At 55.4% G+C, this 14,962-nt stretch overlaps 1 protein-coding gene across 10 annotated transcripts in view; it reads left to right on the top strand.

Annotated features, from left to right (window-relative positions):
- The window catches only part of PTPRS (protein tyrosine phosphatase receptor type S), a 95,375-nt gene that overhangs the window by 59,853 nt on the left and 20,560 nt on the right, over window positions 1-14,962 (top strand). For 6 of the 10 annotated variants that reach the window (XM_053658335.1, XM_053658338.1, XM_037165179.2 and 3 more), the window contains exons 7-11: window positions 4,402-4,671; window positions 6,097-6,678; window positions 7,629-7,762; window positions 8,202-8,346; window positions 13,557-13,862. In XM_053658335.1, the coding sequence (XP_053514310.1) occupies window positions 4,402-4,671; window positions 6,097-6,678; window positions 7,629-7,762; window positions 8,202-8,346; window positions 13,557-13,862 (1,437 nt within the window). The remainder of the gene's footprint in view (window positions 1-4,401; window positions 4,672-6,096; window positions 6,679-7,628; window positions 7,763-8,201; window positions 8,347-13,556; window positions 13,863-14,962) is intronic. The other 4 variants (XM_053658340.1, XM_037165183.2, XM_037165182.2 and 1 more) reach the window with 2 other exon arrangements.

Below are 14,962 nucleotides of genomic sequence, written 5' to 3'. Positions count from 1 at the left end.
GTCTGACACTGTCCAGTCCCCTGCCTAGTGCTTCAACCAGATCACCTCACTTTTCAGTTCCCCCTCACCCTTCCCCACCCTTCTCCCCTGAACCCCACTTTTGGTTTTTGAGTTGATGCCTCTTCCTGTTTGGGGGAGGGGTCGTCTCCCGGTTGCTTTGACGGCTTTTGAGTTGTTTTTCCATGTGAATCGGGGTTTGAAGCGACCCACCCCCATCCCAAACCCGTCACCCTCCCACCGCCCACCTTCCTGACCCCCTCACCCACGCGGGTCCCCCCTCTGGGACCCCCGGCTACTCGGTGACGAGAAGAGCTGGAAACGAGAGCCAGCCGGAGCGTGCTGAGGACCAAGGCTGGTGTGGTCCCCTTATAACCTGCCTGGACCCTCCATTCAGGTCGGTAATTGGGGGCGGGGGTCCCGTGGGGCCACTCTGTCCCATGGGCTCTGCGCCCACCTTACTTTCTAACCCGCACCTCAAACTTGCAGCCGGGGGTGGAAAGATGATGTGGGTGGGTGCCAGCACCAAACTGGGCAGAACACAGCGTCAGCCGCCCGTCCTTGCCAGCTAGGAGGGTGTCTGGAAGCCTTATGAGTCCCCCAAGGGGGCTCTGAGCCACCATTGCCAGTGGGCACCATCCCCTCCAAACTCGCGGCAAACCAGCCCTCTTCCCACAGCCTCAGCAGTGAGTCGGGCGGTGAGAAAGCAAGTGGGCAAAGCGGCCCAGGTGCCAGCTTGCGCAGCTCCTGGCAGATCCGTTCAGCCGATGGCTGCCGGCCACGTTGGGGATTATAAGCACTAAAATTGCTGTTGTTGATGAATTGCCCGCCCACATTTAACTGACTTGCAGTTAACAACCTTGCACAGCAAGTCTTTTCCATATTCAAGAAGCCTTGTCTCTCCTTCTGACGAAAGGTGCCTTCCAAATTGTGACACTTCCCAGGGGCAGATATTTTAGGATCAGATGCGAACAGGGTCTCTTGGGTGCGACGCTGAACCTCACAGAGGGATAAACCAGGCTCACTTGTAATCTTTCGATTCTAAAGCCAGCTCTCACTCCCTTTGATGTTTCAACAATCCCTTCGGTGTAAGCCTTTTACTGGAGGCTTCTGGGCATTGATTGTCATGGCTGCTGGTTAGTGCGCCACTGGTGGCGACCAGGTGTTACCGGGCTGGCAGCTGTGCACGGGACATGGGTGCTTCTGCCCTCATAGGTGTCCTCAGTGGGTAAGGACTCATGAGTGTGAAGCAGCCAAATGCCAAAAAGGGACACCCACCTGTGATTCTGGCTGTTTGCCGTGGTGAGAGAAGAGAAGGCTGGTGCACTCCGAGGCGTGGCCAGGCGCACCAGGCTTGGCCCTCTGGCCCCCACACGTCCTCCCTCGACCTGCCTTCGTGTCCCCCGGCAGCCCCGCCACCTCTCCGAGCCTCCGCTCCCTCACCTGCCAAGCTGGCATGAGAACATTTGCCTCTCAAAGCTGGGAGGGGTAAAGCCACGTGGGGATTCAGTAGAAATTCTTACTGTTTCTTTTTTTTTTTTTAATTTAATTCTAATTCTTTCCCAGACTCTCCTAAGGTAGAGGATGTAGTTGACCTTTCTTCCCAGCGCCCTGGAAGTCCAGAAGGAAACTTCGCCAGCCCCATGCCAGGCCGAGCAACGTCTCTGTCCTGGGCCCTGCCCCAGGCAGCTTAATGGCCTCAGCATGTCACCAATTGCCTCCATTTTACAGATGAGGAAACTGAGGCTCCAGGCGGATGAGGGCTCTTCCCAAGGCCACAGGGCTCGTTCAGTCCCAGAGAGGCAGGCGTCTGAGGCCTTGAGGAGTTGGCCTGTCCGTGCAGTTAGCATCGGGCCTCTGCCTGTCTTGCCCTAAGCAACAGGCAGGGTGTCACTGAGAAGCAAGCCTCAGAGGGGCTTTAAGAGAGGGGCTCCCGCAGGGCTGGGCTGGTTTGCCCCGAAGGCTCGTGCACTGTGAGGATGTCACCGCAGCAGCTGCCAAGGCTCTTGGGGTGCCGGGTAGGGGGTCAGACCCTGTGTTCTGCCAGGGGTGGGGGGTACTGCCCGGGGAAGCCACGGCCCTTCTCCTTTCAGACCCCGATTTTCAGCCCCACAGCCATTCCATCTTTTTTGTTGTTGTTCCTGCTTTTGGAAGGTTTCTTGTTTGGTTCGTGTTTTGGATTTTTCTTTTTTCCGCTTTGTTTCTTCATTTGTTTCTCCTGGTTTTGTTTTGGACGTTGATGCTGTTTTCTGTCCTTGATTAATTAGCTCCCCACGCGCATCCCCCATTGTGTTCCGTTTCCATGACAACGCAGCGTTGGGCATCCCACTCATGTGCCTCGCTGTGGATGCCGGTGGCGGCGGCTGGCCTGGACCACGTTCACTGGCTGGGCAGATCCCATTCTCTTCCTGACTCCCCCTGCCCCCCGCCCCCCGCCCTGCCAGAGAGCCGCCCCCCCATCTCAGGCCCCCCGCCCGCCCGCCCATCATCCCACGACTGTCTGCATGGCTCCTCCCCTCCCCCCTGCTGCCCACCCCACCCCTCAGGGGACACCTTCCACTTCCTCCATCCTGTCTCCAACGGGACTCTGGACTTCGTGGGGCTCCCTTTTCTGAAGGGTGCCGACTTCTTGACCCTCCTCCCACCCCCACGGGGCTTCCCCCTTCTCTTTGCTTCCCTTCGGGGATTCAGAGAGCAGAGACCGGGCTTTCCAGCTGGGAGCCCAGGCTGCCTCCCTTTATCCTCTGTAGCCCCTCCTCTGTAGGGCAGGCCACACCCCTGTAAACACCCTCTTAGGGGTACAGCTGCACCCCCAATACCATGCGGAAATGAGAGGCAGGTTGGAATGCCGAACGTCACACTGTGTCCCTGGTTTGCCTTCTGAGACTCCACTCTGTCCTGTCTACATTAGAGACAAGACTCCTTGACCCGCCTAAAGCTGGGGACCTGCCCACGTGGCTTCCCGGAGCCCTGAGATCTTAGCCAGCGATGAGCTCTTTCTGGCCAGAAGGCGTCACTAGGCTGTCCCCTGCCCTTCCCACGGCGGTTAAACCGCTTTTAGTGGGGCCACGGTGCCATGTGGAAGTTCAGGTGCCCGTGAGCATCAGCCCCTTTCACCCCTAGCCCAAGAAACCTGTCCAACTTCCGAAAATGGAGCCCCCGAAATGTGTCCTGCTGCCTTCACGGTCTGCAAGCGGGGGACAGAAGGCTGCATCCGCTTCCCTGCTAAGAAATGCACAGAACACGTCCCTGTTTTCCCAGCGTTCAAGTTCATTTGCCCCGTTTATTACTACTACTACTATTATTATTATTACTACTACTACTACGACTATGACTGACTATTATTGTTGTATCCTGCCAGGGCTAGGATGTGACAATGTGGTGTGTCACATTGGGTCACATCCGCTAGAGTTAATATGCAGCATTGAAGTGGGCCCCCTCCCTCCTCCTCCTCTCTCTGTCTCTGTCCCTCTCTCTGTGTTCTCTCTCTCTCGCCTCTCCTACCTCTCCTCTCTCCTACCCCCATGAGTATGCACCAAGGCCCCTGAGATCCAGGCCTCTTCAATGCATTGGCGCTCTCTCTGTGTTCTCTCTCTCTCTCTCTTTCTCTCTCTCTCTCTCTCTCTCTCCACCAGTCTCTCTTGCATGCTGTTTGTGACTCTGAGAGCTGCATTTATCAATGGAAACTTGTGAGATCCGACAGAAGCTTTTAGAAGGGTTTCTATACCCAAAAACCACAAAAATTTCATTAGAGTTTCTCATCTTTTCCTGGAGGGCCCCTGGGGAAGTGGGCGGGGTCCCTGAGTCACCAGAGGGGGCTGGAGCGGAGGGCCGAGATTCCCGGCCCCCCGCCTCCTGGTTCCAGCTCTTCCCCTGAGCTCCGTGCTCCGTTCTGTCCCTCCCAGAGCCCCCCACACGCAGCCAGGATCTTCCAAAGCTCCCCACTTGGGAGAGCGGCTGGAGGGTCTGCTCCCTGAAGCCACGTCTGTCATCAAAGATGAGAAACAGCTGATAAATTTTTGTGTTCGTAACTGTGCTGTGACCAGCCCCTCTGGTCTCTGAAACCCTGTTGCTATGAAATAATGCTTCATGTCTCTGATTATATATCGATATATCTCTATTGTTTGTGAAGTATCTTCCTTTGAAGTTTTGGTTTCTTTGTGTTGGAATTTGTTTTTTTTTTTTTTAATTTGGTTTCTTTGTTTTCTTTTCATTTGGAATAAAAAAAATTCAACTGGGGGAAGGAAACAGCCTTGTTTATATTTAAATTATTTTCCACTTTTTCCCCCTTCTTTTTTCTTTCTGTCTTTCTTTTCTTCCTTCCTGCTTTCTTTCTTCCTGCGTCTGCATCCTGTCTCCCCCGACTCCCACTCCCACCCTCGTGCTTCTCCCTCGTGCCCCCAGTCCGCCGCGTGGCTCCTCGATTCTCCATCTTGCCAATGAGCCATGAGATCATGCCAGGCGGCAACGTGAACATCACCTGTGTAGCCGTGGGCTCGCCCATGCCATACGTCAAGTGGATGCAGGGTGCCGAGGACCTGACCCCTGAAGACGACATGCCCGTGGGTCGGAACGTGCTGGAACTCACGGACGTCAAAGACTCTGCCAACTACACGTGTGTAGCCATGTCCAGCCTGGGCGTCATCGAGGCTGTGGCCCAGATCACCGTGAAATGTAAGCAGGGGGCGCAGGGGAGGCAGGTGGTCCCTGACCCCAGGTGCGGGTGCGGAGGTACAGGTGCAAAACCTCTGAGTTTTGGCTGTGGACATTTGTGGCTTTGAAGGGGCACCATTCTGTGGATCTATGTTTATTGGCTGTAAATTATTCTGGGCCCCTCGGAATGAGACACAGTCTTGCTCGGTGGATCTCACAGTCCAAAGTGAGAGGCACTTGTGTAGCCCGGGGGCTGTGACACAGGCCAATTAGGGCCTCGAAGGGGGCCAGGCAGCACCATTCACATTCCCCCGGGAAAGTGAGGTCAGGGAAAGACTAAAAGTCGAGAGGGAATTCAAGCTGAAGAAGATGGGACACAGTTCTAAGAAAAAAGAATAGCCAGTGCCAGGACTCAGAGAGATTGGGAGGGTAGGCGTGGGGACTGCAGAGTCTCCCTATGTCTCAAGTTCGTCGTGAGATTCAGAGGGAGGTGCCCACAAAGGTTATTTCCAGCTTTAAAACAGCAGGCAGCAAACTACAGCCCTCAGGCTGAATCTGGCCTCCAACTTGTTTTTATAAATAAAGTTTTATTGGCACACATTTATTTGTTCATGGCTCATCAGTGGAAGCTTTCTGGCTACAAAGGCAGAGCTAAGTAGTCTCACCAGAGGCCTGGAAAGCTGCAAGTATTTAGTGTCTGGGCTTTGCCAGGAAAAGTGTAAGGAGCCCCGCCCTAGGGCTATGGAGCTGTCAGTGTCAGCTGCTGCGCTGGCCATTTTGCTGAGGGGTTGAACTCCTGACGTGTGCTTCCAGAGGCCTGGGTGAGGTTTTGGGGGCAGGCAGGAAAGAAAATCACAATTTTCCAGGTGCTGGGACACAGCTATAAACAAAACTTGGGCCTTGCTGCTGGGGAGAATGTGAAAATGAGGGAACTGTAGGCAGCGATGAGAACTGGGCCGAGGGACCTCTGGCCTCAGCGGTGAGTGAGGCCCTGAGGAACGGTCTCGGCCGGAGCTGGTCCCGTAGCTGTCGGAGCATCTGAGGCATCGGAACAGCGAGCGTGAAGTGGGAACACAGAAGGGTCCTCTGGCCAAGCAGGGTAAGCCGCAGAGAGAGCTGCGGGCCAGTGTTTCCCTCAAGCGTAAGAATTTTTAAGTAAATGTTTTCAGCTCTCCGGGCCACCTCCTCTCTGCCGTGCCGGGGCAGTAAGCCACCAGCAATAAATAAATAAGTGCTGATGTATTCCAATAAAACTTGATTCACAAAAACAGGTGCCAGACTTTGGACCGTAGTTTGCTGACCCCTGCTATAGGTGATGGGATGGGAGTCATTGGTCACTGCCAGGGAAATCAAGGCTCAGAGAGGGCAGTTGTGTAGCTGAAAGTCACACAGCTTTCAGGGCGCACAGGCCACCATGTGATCATGCCGACACCCCTCCCCCAACAGCTCTTCCCAAAGCGCCCGGGACGCCCGTGGTGACAGAGAATACAGCCACGAGCATCACCATCACCTGGGACTCAGGTAACCCAGACCCTGTGTCCTACTACGTCATCGAGTATAAGTCCAAGAGCCAGGACGGGCCGTACCAGATCAAAGAGGACATCACCACCACACGGTACAGCATCGGCGGCCTGAGCCCCAACTCGGAGTATGAAATCTGGGTGTCAGCAGTCAACTCTATCGGCCAGGGCCCCCCCAGCGAGTCCGTGGTGACCCGCACGGGCGAGCAGGCCCCGGCCAGTGCCCCGCGGAACGTGCAGGCCCGCATGCTGAGCGCCACCACCATGATCATCCAGTGGGAGGAGCCTGTGGAGCCCAACGGCCTGATCCGGGGCTACAGGGTCTACTACACCATGGAGCCCGAGCACCCCGTGGGCAACTGGCAGAAGCACAACGTAGACGACAGCCTGCTGACCACCGTGGGCAGCCTGCTGGAGGACGAGACCTACACTGTGCGTGTGCTGGCCTTCACCTCCGTGGGCGACGGGCCCCTCTCGGACCCCATCCAGGTCAAGACACAGCCTGGAGGTGAGGTGCCCGCGGGGGGCTTGGCGACTGGGGCGGCCCAGCGGAGGGGGAGGCGCAGGCACCGTGATGTGCCTGCTCCGCTCAGGCGACTGGCTGATCCTGCCCGGAAGTTACAAAGTGGTTTATTTGTCCCACTTTAAAACATTTTCACAGTAGTGTTTCAAAGCAGGAAGTTGTCCCAGAAAACCCAGATTTCTGGCTTCCCTTGGGGACTCTGATTTGGCAAGCTCACAGGGCTGTAACCAGGCATCCAGATAGGTCCCCTTGGCTGCATCTGAATGAAGGCGTGCCGTTTCTCGTTGCCGCCGTTTTCCCATCAGCCGCCCGGCCCGCTGGCGTCTGGGTTGAGCGCCCCTGTCGGCTGCTCTTGGTGGGAGAGATTCACACTGCCCATTTTGAAGTAACAAATGGAACACGCGTGACCAGAGGCAGCACTCAGGCTGAAGGACCAGGGTCATCGTGTGGGGGGCATCTTGGTGTGCGGAACCCCAGCTCTCTGCAGGTTTCTGGTCCTTTCCTCGTGGGTGCAGGCTTCCTGAACCTCAAATCCAGGAAGACTCAGGCAGCCCAAGCAAAGGGACTAGAGGGTTGGGACTCTGCCTCCACAGAGCGGAGAGGATGGAGATCCTCATCTCCAAACATGGTCCCCACCACTTTCTCTGTCACTGAACTTGGATGGGTGGGGGTGGGGGGAAGCGGTCCGGTGATTTGGTGAGGGGATTTGGAAGCAGAGAGAATGGGGGGATTGAGGTGGACAGCTGACACCAGGGAGTCCCCCTGGAAAGCAAAGCGTAATAAGAAGTAAAACATTCTGGAAGTATCTGGAGACAAACAGCCTGAGCTCCATGGGGCTTTTTTTGAGGCGAATGCAGACACCGGGCAGGTTCAGCGTGCCAGGAGTGGACCCCTCTCTGTCCTCTCCCCATTTTGTTCTCTGTCCCCCACCCCAGTGCCTGGCCAGCCCATGAATTTCCGGGCCGAGGCCAAGTCAGAGACGAGCATCGGACTCTCGTGGAGCCCCCCAAGGCAAGAGAGCATCGTCATGTATGAGCTCCTGTTCCGGGAAGGCGAGCATGGCAGAGAGGTACCTGGGGGGCCGGGCGGGGGCGGGGCGGGGCGGGGGCGGGGCGGGGAGGCGCTTGCAGGCCTCCCCTGCCCGCTCCGAGGGGCTGCTGCCGCCGCCCGGCCGGCCCCGCCCGACACCTCCCCCCTTCTCTCTCTGCCCCGCGTGTTGCTGACTTTCCCGCCCCTCCTCACTGTTCCTCCATCTCTCCGTGTCTGTCCCCCTCTGTTCTCCTGTGTCTCGCCCTCTCTCCCTGTGTCCGACTCATCGGCGTCTCTGTCTCTCTGTCTTTCCATGTCTTTTCTCTCTCTGGGTCTTTTTGTGTCTGTCTCTTCCGCGACCTCTCCGTTTGTGCCCGTTTGCATCTCCCTCTGTCTGTGTCCGTTTCTGTCTTGGTCGTCGTCTCTGAATTTCTGTTCCTCTGTCTCTGTCCCTCTCGCCACCCCGTCCCCGCTCCCAGGTGAGGAGGACCTTCGACCCGGCCTCGATGTTCGTGGTGGACGACCTCAAGCCCAACACAGAGTACGCCTTCCGCCTGGCGGCACACTCTCCCCAAGGCCTGGGCGCCTTCACCTCGGTGGTTCGGCAGCGCACGCTGCAGTCCAGTAGGTGTCTCGCAGACCCCGCCCTCATCTTTGGGGGGGGACCCTTGGCCATGCAGATGTCCTCTGTGCGCAGGGACCTAGGCTGAGCCTGCCGTAGGGGGTGGGGGCGCTTCTGGCCGCCCCTGCTCACTCCCGGACCTCGGGCCCATCCACCAGGGCAGCGGGGTTCTGTGGGCTCTGCTTTTGCGGTTTTGCCCTTAGTTTGGGAGGAGTTGCTAACTGCACCTCTCTCTTCCTCTCCCTGGTTTGGGGCTGATTAGAAGGGTACACAAGGCTACCACATCTTGTACCCCAGGGAGAGAAAGGGGTGCGGAGACCATCTCAGCTCCCCTCTCGGCCCTTCCTCCCCCCACCACAGGGTCCCCATGGCCATGGGCAGGGGTGGTGGGGCCAGAGCTGACACTGGGTTTTAGGGGTACTGCAGGGCCCAGTACAGGGCTCTCAGATTCCTAGAATTCTGTGCTGTGCCCGCCCGGCCTCCCTGTCATAAACAAGCTACCTTTTGGCCAGGACACTGCAGCTGGGAGCTGGCTCTGGGCCACACTGTGGCCCCCGCCACCGCCCTCCCTGCCTGCTCCGAGCTCAGAGAGCGCGTGAAGACCCCTCCTCCCTCTGTGCCTCCCTCTCCTCCCTCTGCTCTCTCCTCTCTGCTCAGCCTAGCCCAGCGTGGCCACTGCTGTGGCCTCCACCGCTGTGGTCTTCACTGCTGTGGCCTTCGTCGTTGTGACCCTTCTCCCCTCCCACTTCTCAGTCAGTCACGCATAGCCACCCAGGCCTTGTACCGGAAGCAGCCTCAGTGTGCAAACATTTGAGCCGCCCCTCCCCTACGCCCCACCGGGTATGTGCACCTGATGGGTCATTACTGGTCAGTCGAGAATGACAGCAACTCAGGTCAGGGTGTCTGCACTGCTGGGGTCAGGGGCCTCAGAGACACAGCACCCTGCCACTCCCAGCCCCTTCCTTCCTCCACGCTTCTCTGTGCCGAGCCCAGCGCTCTGCAGGTCACAGGCGTCTGGGCGTTCTTGTGCGTGAGGCGATCAGTGAGGGTGTCCTGTGGCTTGGGCAGCCACGTGAGAGACTGGCACAGGTGCCACCCAGGTGAGTACGCGCTGGTCTCAAGCAGGTTCACAAAGACGGCCCACCCTGCATGCCCCTTACCAGCCCCCGCAGCTCTGGGCTGCACGGACAGTCCAGAGCCCAAATTCTCTGCCCCACCGCCAAGAGGCTGGCCTGCCCAGACATGGGGAGTCTGGAGTCACACGATGCTGCACACACCTGCCTGATTTCCGTCCAGAACTGCCCCCTCCTGAGATACCATGCAGGTTGGGCCGGATTGTGAAGGACGCGGCCTCCAGGGCCGTCAAGAAAGTGGCTTTGGCCCAGCCATGCGGACCTCGGGGCGGCCCAGGACAGGGACCGGGCGAGAAGGGACTCTTCACTTCTCACCCCGAGACGGGTGGGGTCTGAGAAAACTGGCAGCCAAGACTCAGGGCCAGGCGTGTCTCCCCCAGGGCTGCGGGCTTCTTAGGCTGAACCCAAGGGTAGGTGGAGGCCAGACCACTCAGCCATGGGTCTCCCCTGACACCATCCCACCTCCCCGCCTCATCGGCACCAGTCTGGAACCACAGCGTGGCCACACTGCCCCAGCGTGCCCGGAGCAGGGCTGTAGGCCTGCTTGCGTCTGGAGACCCACCCAGAGCTTGGTCTGGCCTTGTAGCTCAGCATTCGCCATTCCCTCCCTCGTAAGAAAGTCATATAAGTTAGCAGTTGAAGAGCAGAAGGTAGGTAACCAGACTGGGAGTTTCCTGGAAGGCGTCTTTCTTTTATTATGGTTTTCCTCATCATCATCACCATCACTGTTGTTTCATATTTTATTATGGTTTTGGTTTTATTTTTCCTCCCCCTTTCTCAGCAAATTCATTTCTTCTGGCACATTCCTTGGTTGGTTTTTTTTTTTGCTCCTGCCTGGTTCCCCTGGGCACTTTTGATTGGGGCGGCTGGTCAAGAAATGCGGGAGGGGGCACTCCGGTATTTTACCTCGAGCAAGGCTGCAGGGTCGCTCCAGTCGAAGTGGGTCGGCGGGCTAGCCTCTGGGGTCTCTTGTAGCCTGATGGGTTTGGAGACAGAGGCTTCTGATCCTCTCTGGAGCCCAGGGTTTGGCTCAGGGTGGGCACGTAGTGAGCACCCTGCAAACACGTGTTCAGAGAACAAATGGGGCTGGTACGATGGGGAGAGTTTTCTGTGCTTTGACATCCAGCAAGGCCAGTGACTTTTCTGGGCCGTCCTCTAGGCAAGGCGGACTCTCGTCCTGGGCAGCAGGGGCAGTGCGGTCCCAGGCATCCTCACTGCCCGGAGCTCACAGATGGTACGGGCTGAGATCAGAATTCCCAGCCACATGCCAAGGCTGCCCTCGGAGAGCAGCCGAGCCAAGTTCCCATCCTGCCTCTCACCACATGCCCTTGGGCTGGCAGCTTGCCATTTCCTGGCCTCAGTTTCCTCATGTATAAAATGGGTGGTGCTATATGAAGAGCACCCAGTAGGTACTCAATCAGTGATAACAGGAAACCCAGGCAGGTGGGTTTTTTAACCTGATTCCCCACCTGTAACATGGGACAGGACTGGAGGGCTCCCTAGGGTGGCCGTGAATATTAAATGAGGCATGATCAGTGGGATGCATTTTGAGTCTGTAAAGTGCTTAGGGTGCTGGGTGTATAAGAGGTGCATAGAACTTGAGGTTTATTATCTCTAATGCCCTTAACACAGGGCCTGGTCCTTCGTGGGTGCTCAACACATGGAGACTATTTCATAAAGCCTTCAACACACACGGTAGATGCTCAATATGTGGGAACTATCACTGTTAGAATGTTGCCTAGCACACAGTAGGTGCTCCAGATATGCAACTGCTGTTTTAAATCTAAACACAGATGGTCACAGTGCTTATCATTGTGACTTGAGCGTATCATTGACACTCAATGAATCGAAGCTGTTAGCAGTTTGTCATGAAGTTAACCTCATTCCAGTCACACAGTAGGTTCCTAAAACACGAGGGTTACTACCATTGGTCTGCAAAGTCCTTGGTACAAATGCCTGGCATACAACAAGTGGTGCTTACTTTAAAGAAGTTAGCCTGGTGCTGGGTGCGAAGTAGGTGTGCGGGCGGTAGCTGCTGTCAGCCTGAAAGGGCCTGACATGGTGCCAGGACTCGGTTTTTGCTCAGAATATGGAGCTTATTATCTGCAAAGCCCTGGCACCATGCATGCAAGTAACTGGTGCTCAATAAGAACTAGTACCATTTGTATATAAGGCCCTTAGCATAGTGTCTGGCACACAGTAGGTGCTTAATACAGGGAACTATTACTGTTATCCAATAAAGCCCTTAGTATAATGCCTGCCATACAGTAGGTACGTAATGTATGGGGACTACCACTGTTATCCAGTAATACAGTTCTTGGCATATAGTAGATGCTTAAGAAGTGAGAACTATTAATGTTCTACAAGGCCCTTAGTACAGTGCCTAACACATACTAGGCGCTTTATATGTGGGAACTGTTACTGTTTTTCAGTTAACTCCCTAGTACAGTGCCTAGCACACAGTGCATGCTTTTTCGAATGTGGAGACTATTACTGTTATCTGGTAAGGTCCTCGGCACAGTGCCTGGTGGCACATGCAGGGGCTGCATAAAAGGCAACTGTTGTTTTTATCTTCAGAGGGCCATTATGATGCCCAGCATAGTAGGTGCTCAATAAATAAGACTTGCTGTTGATCTTTAATGCTTAGTGTGGTGCCAGGTACAAAGTAGGGGCTCAAAACAACTCTGATCTATCCAGACCTTGGCACACAGTAGGTACTAAATATGGGGTACTAAATATGGGGTGTGCTGTCTATAAAGCTCTGAGCCTAGGACCAACACAGTAGGTATGCAGTAAGCAGGCACTTGAGGTATTACTCTGTACAGCCTCTGGCATGCTAACTGGTACATAGTAGGTGCTTAAGACATCAGCATCGGTTTCAGTGAGGCCTAGACTGGGTCCTGGTTGATGTAAGCCATGGGGTAGCCTCTGGGGTCTCTTGTAGAGGAGGCATTCAGGAAATAGGTGCTTTTACTGTTAACTTAGGAAGTTTTTAGCACCATGCCAAAGCACACAGTAGGGACTTTTACTGTTGTTCCCTAACGTTTTATTCCCCTGGCACACAGTAGGTGATCAGTAAGTAAATGCATTTATTGCTACCCTGGTCAGCTCTCGCACAATGCCTAGCACACAGTGGATGCCCAATAAATGTGGCTTTTACTGCTGTTACCTAGCATAATCCCTGGCACACAGTAGGTGTTCAATAAATAAATATTTTACTGTCACTTTGTGAAGCTCTTGGTGCCTAATAAATGGAGCTTTTATTGCTATTCCTCTAGCATACATTAGATGTTCAGTAAATTAATGTGTTTACTGTTACCCATCCCTGGCACACAGTAGGTGCCCAGTAAATGGACCTTTTTTCTGGCACAGTGCCTGGCACATAGTAGTTACCTAATAAATGGGGCTTTATTGCTTTTCCACTTTGGCATGGTGTCTGGCACATAGTAGGTGCCCCATAAGTGGGGCTTTTATTGCTATCTTCTGGCAGAAGGTTTAGCACATAGTTGGATGTTCAGTAAGTACATGTACTATTCTATGAAGCACTTGGCATAGTGCTTAACATGTAGTGGGAGTTACCAGTTACCATCTATATACCAAATAGACGCTTTTGCTGTTATTCTCTGAAGTCCTTGGCACCATGCCTGGTGCATAGTAGGTGCCTAGTAAACAGGGCTTTTATTGCTGTTCTACTCGGTGTGGTGCCTGGCACATAGTGGTTGCCCAGTGAATGGGTCTTTTATTGCTGTTCCTCACCACAATGCCTGGCACACACTGTGTGCTCCACAAAGGCTGTGGCTGTGGCTGCCCACTGCCTGCGACCTACTGTGTGTCGGGTGGGTGCAGCCACATGAGTGAGTGCCGTGTTCTTGGCCAGCCTTCCCAGCCACGCCCCCCACCCACCCATCTCACCTTCAGTTGACACCCGCTTCTTTTGGGTTCGACTTCTCTTTGCTTTGGTCCTGTTTTGTTTGTTATCATCTTCTTTTTTATTTTCTCTTTCCCATCTTTTGTTTCCCCACCCCCTCCTGCCCATCCTGCCTCCCTTCCCCACTCCCACGTTCTCCCCCCTCCAATAGAACCGTCTGCCCCCCCTCAAGATGTTAAGTGTGTCAGCACACGCTCCACGGCCATTTTGGTAAGTTGGCGCCCGCCGCCGCCGGAAACGCACAACGGGGCCCTGGTGAGCTATAGCGTCCGCTACCGACCGCTGGGCTCGGAGGACCCGCAACCCAAGGAGGTGAACGGCATCCCCCCGACCACCACTCAGATCCTGCTGGAGTCACTGGACAAGTGGACGGAGTACCGCATCACGACTGTCGCTCACACAGAGGTGGGACCAGGGCCCGAGAGCTCGCCCGTGGTCATCCGCACCGACGAGGACGGTGAGCACCACCCTGGCCTGGGGACCCCCCGCAGGCCCCAGCCCATCCATCCCGCCTTGGAGCCTCCTATCTGGAAAACTGGGCTGGCTGGTGGCCAAAAGGTAGAAACCACTGTCATGAGAGGGAGACAAGAAGCAAGCACTCTGCCCAAGAAATCCCGGGCTCCTTGACTTGGAATTCTCTGCTCTAGACTTCTGGGCGCTGTTGGCTCCCTGAGCCTTGTGCCTGGAAAGTTGAGCGGGCAGCCCTATAGTTTGGTCCAGTGGTGGAAACCATGGAAGCAAAGTGTAAGGAGCAGCAAGTAGCATTTGCAAAAAATTTATGGTCTCTAACCCCAGAAACCTAGCTTTTAGATTTATTCTAGGATGAACCAGCATCCGCAGCTTTCTGGGTATAAACCATCCTACCTAAAAGCAGGTCGACTGTGGGCCAATAATATTAAACCACCAGCTCTCTGGGAGACGGAGGTGGATTTGTACCACTAGTCAGTTTCTGTGGTGTCAATATTCCTGCCCTAGCCAATTGCAAGATAGAAAGTTTAAGATGCAAAGTGATGTGGGCACTCACCTTGGGAAAGCTGAGGGCCTGGGTTGAATTGAAGTGAACAGCTTCCTCAGTAAAACCAAACCCCTTTGAACCTGGTTTGCTTTTTGAGCCACTGAGCTGGAAGGTTCGATTGGCAGCCCCATGTTGTGTCCTTAGCTTGGGGAGGAAATGAAGCAGCTTTTTTGGGGGGGCGGGCAGGCGGGTGGAGAGGCCTCTGGTCTGGGGGCTGGCTGAGAAGGACTCCGGTGGGCCAGCTGCATACCAGGGGCCATAGGAACAGGCAGATGCTGCCCAGGTTCTGTCCCCTGCTGTGCCTCTTTCTAACCCAGTGATTACACCCTGGGCCTCAGTTTTCCTCTCTGTAAATGGGACAAAGAGCCCCCATCTGGAAGGCCTGCTGTGAGGGAGGTGGCAGCACGCCTAAAGTTATGTGGCCCTGGGTGGTGGCCACAGGCTCAGGTCCGCTCAGTTGCCCTATCTGTGTGCAGGGCACACCCTCAGGGCCCCTCGCTGGGCTGGGGGAGGCGTGGCGGAGGCACGCCCTCCTGGCTGTG

Source organism: Artibeus jamaicensis, unplaced genomic scaffold, assembly GCF_021234435.1.
Source record: "Artibeus jamaicensis isolate MK-2021 breed Jamaican fruit bat unplaced genomic scaffold, CSHL_Jam_final scaffold_537, whole genome shotgun sequence".
Taxonomy (NCBI): Eukaryota; Metazoa; Chordata; class Mammalia; order Chiroptera; family Phyllostomidae; genus Artibeus; species Artibeus jamaicensis.
Note: the sequence above shows the minus strand (reverse complement) of the source record. Positions and strands in the feature narration are given on the sequence as shown.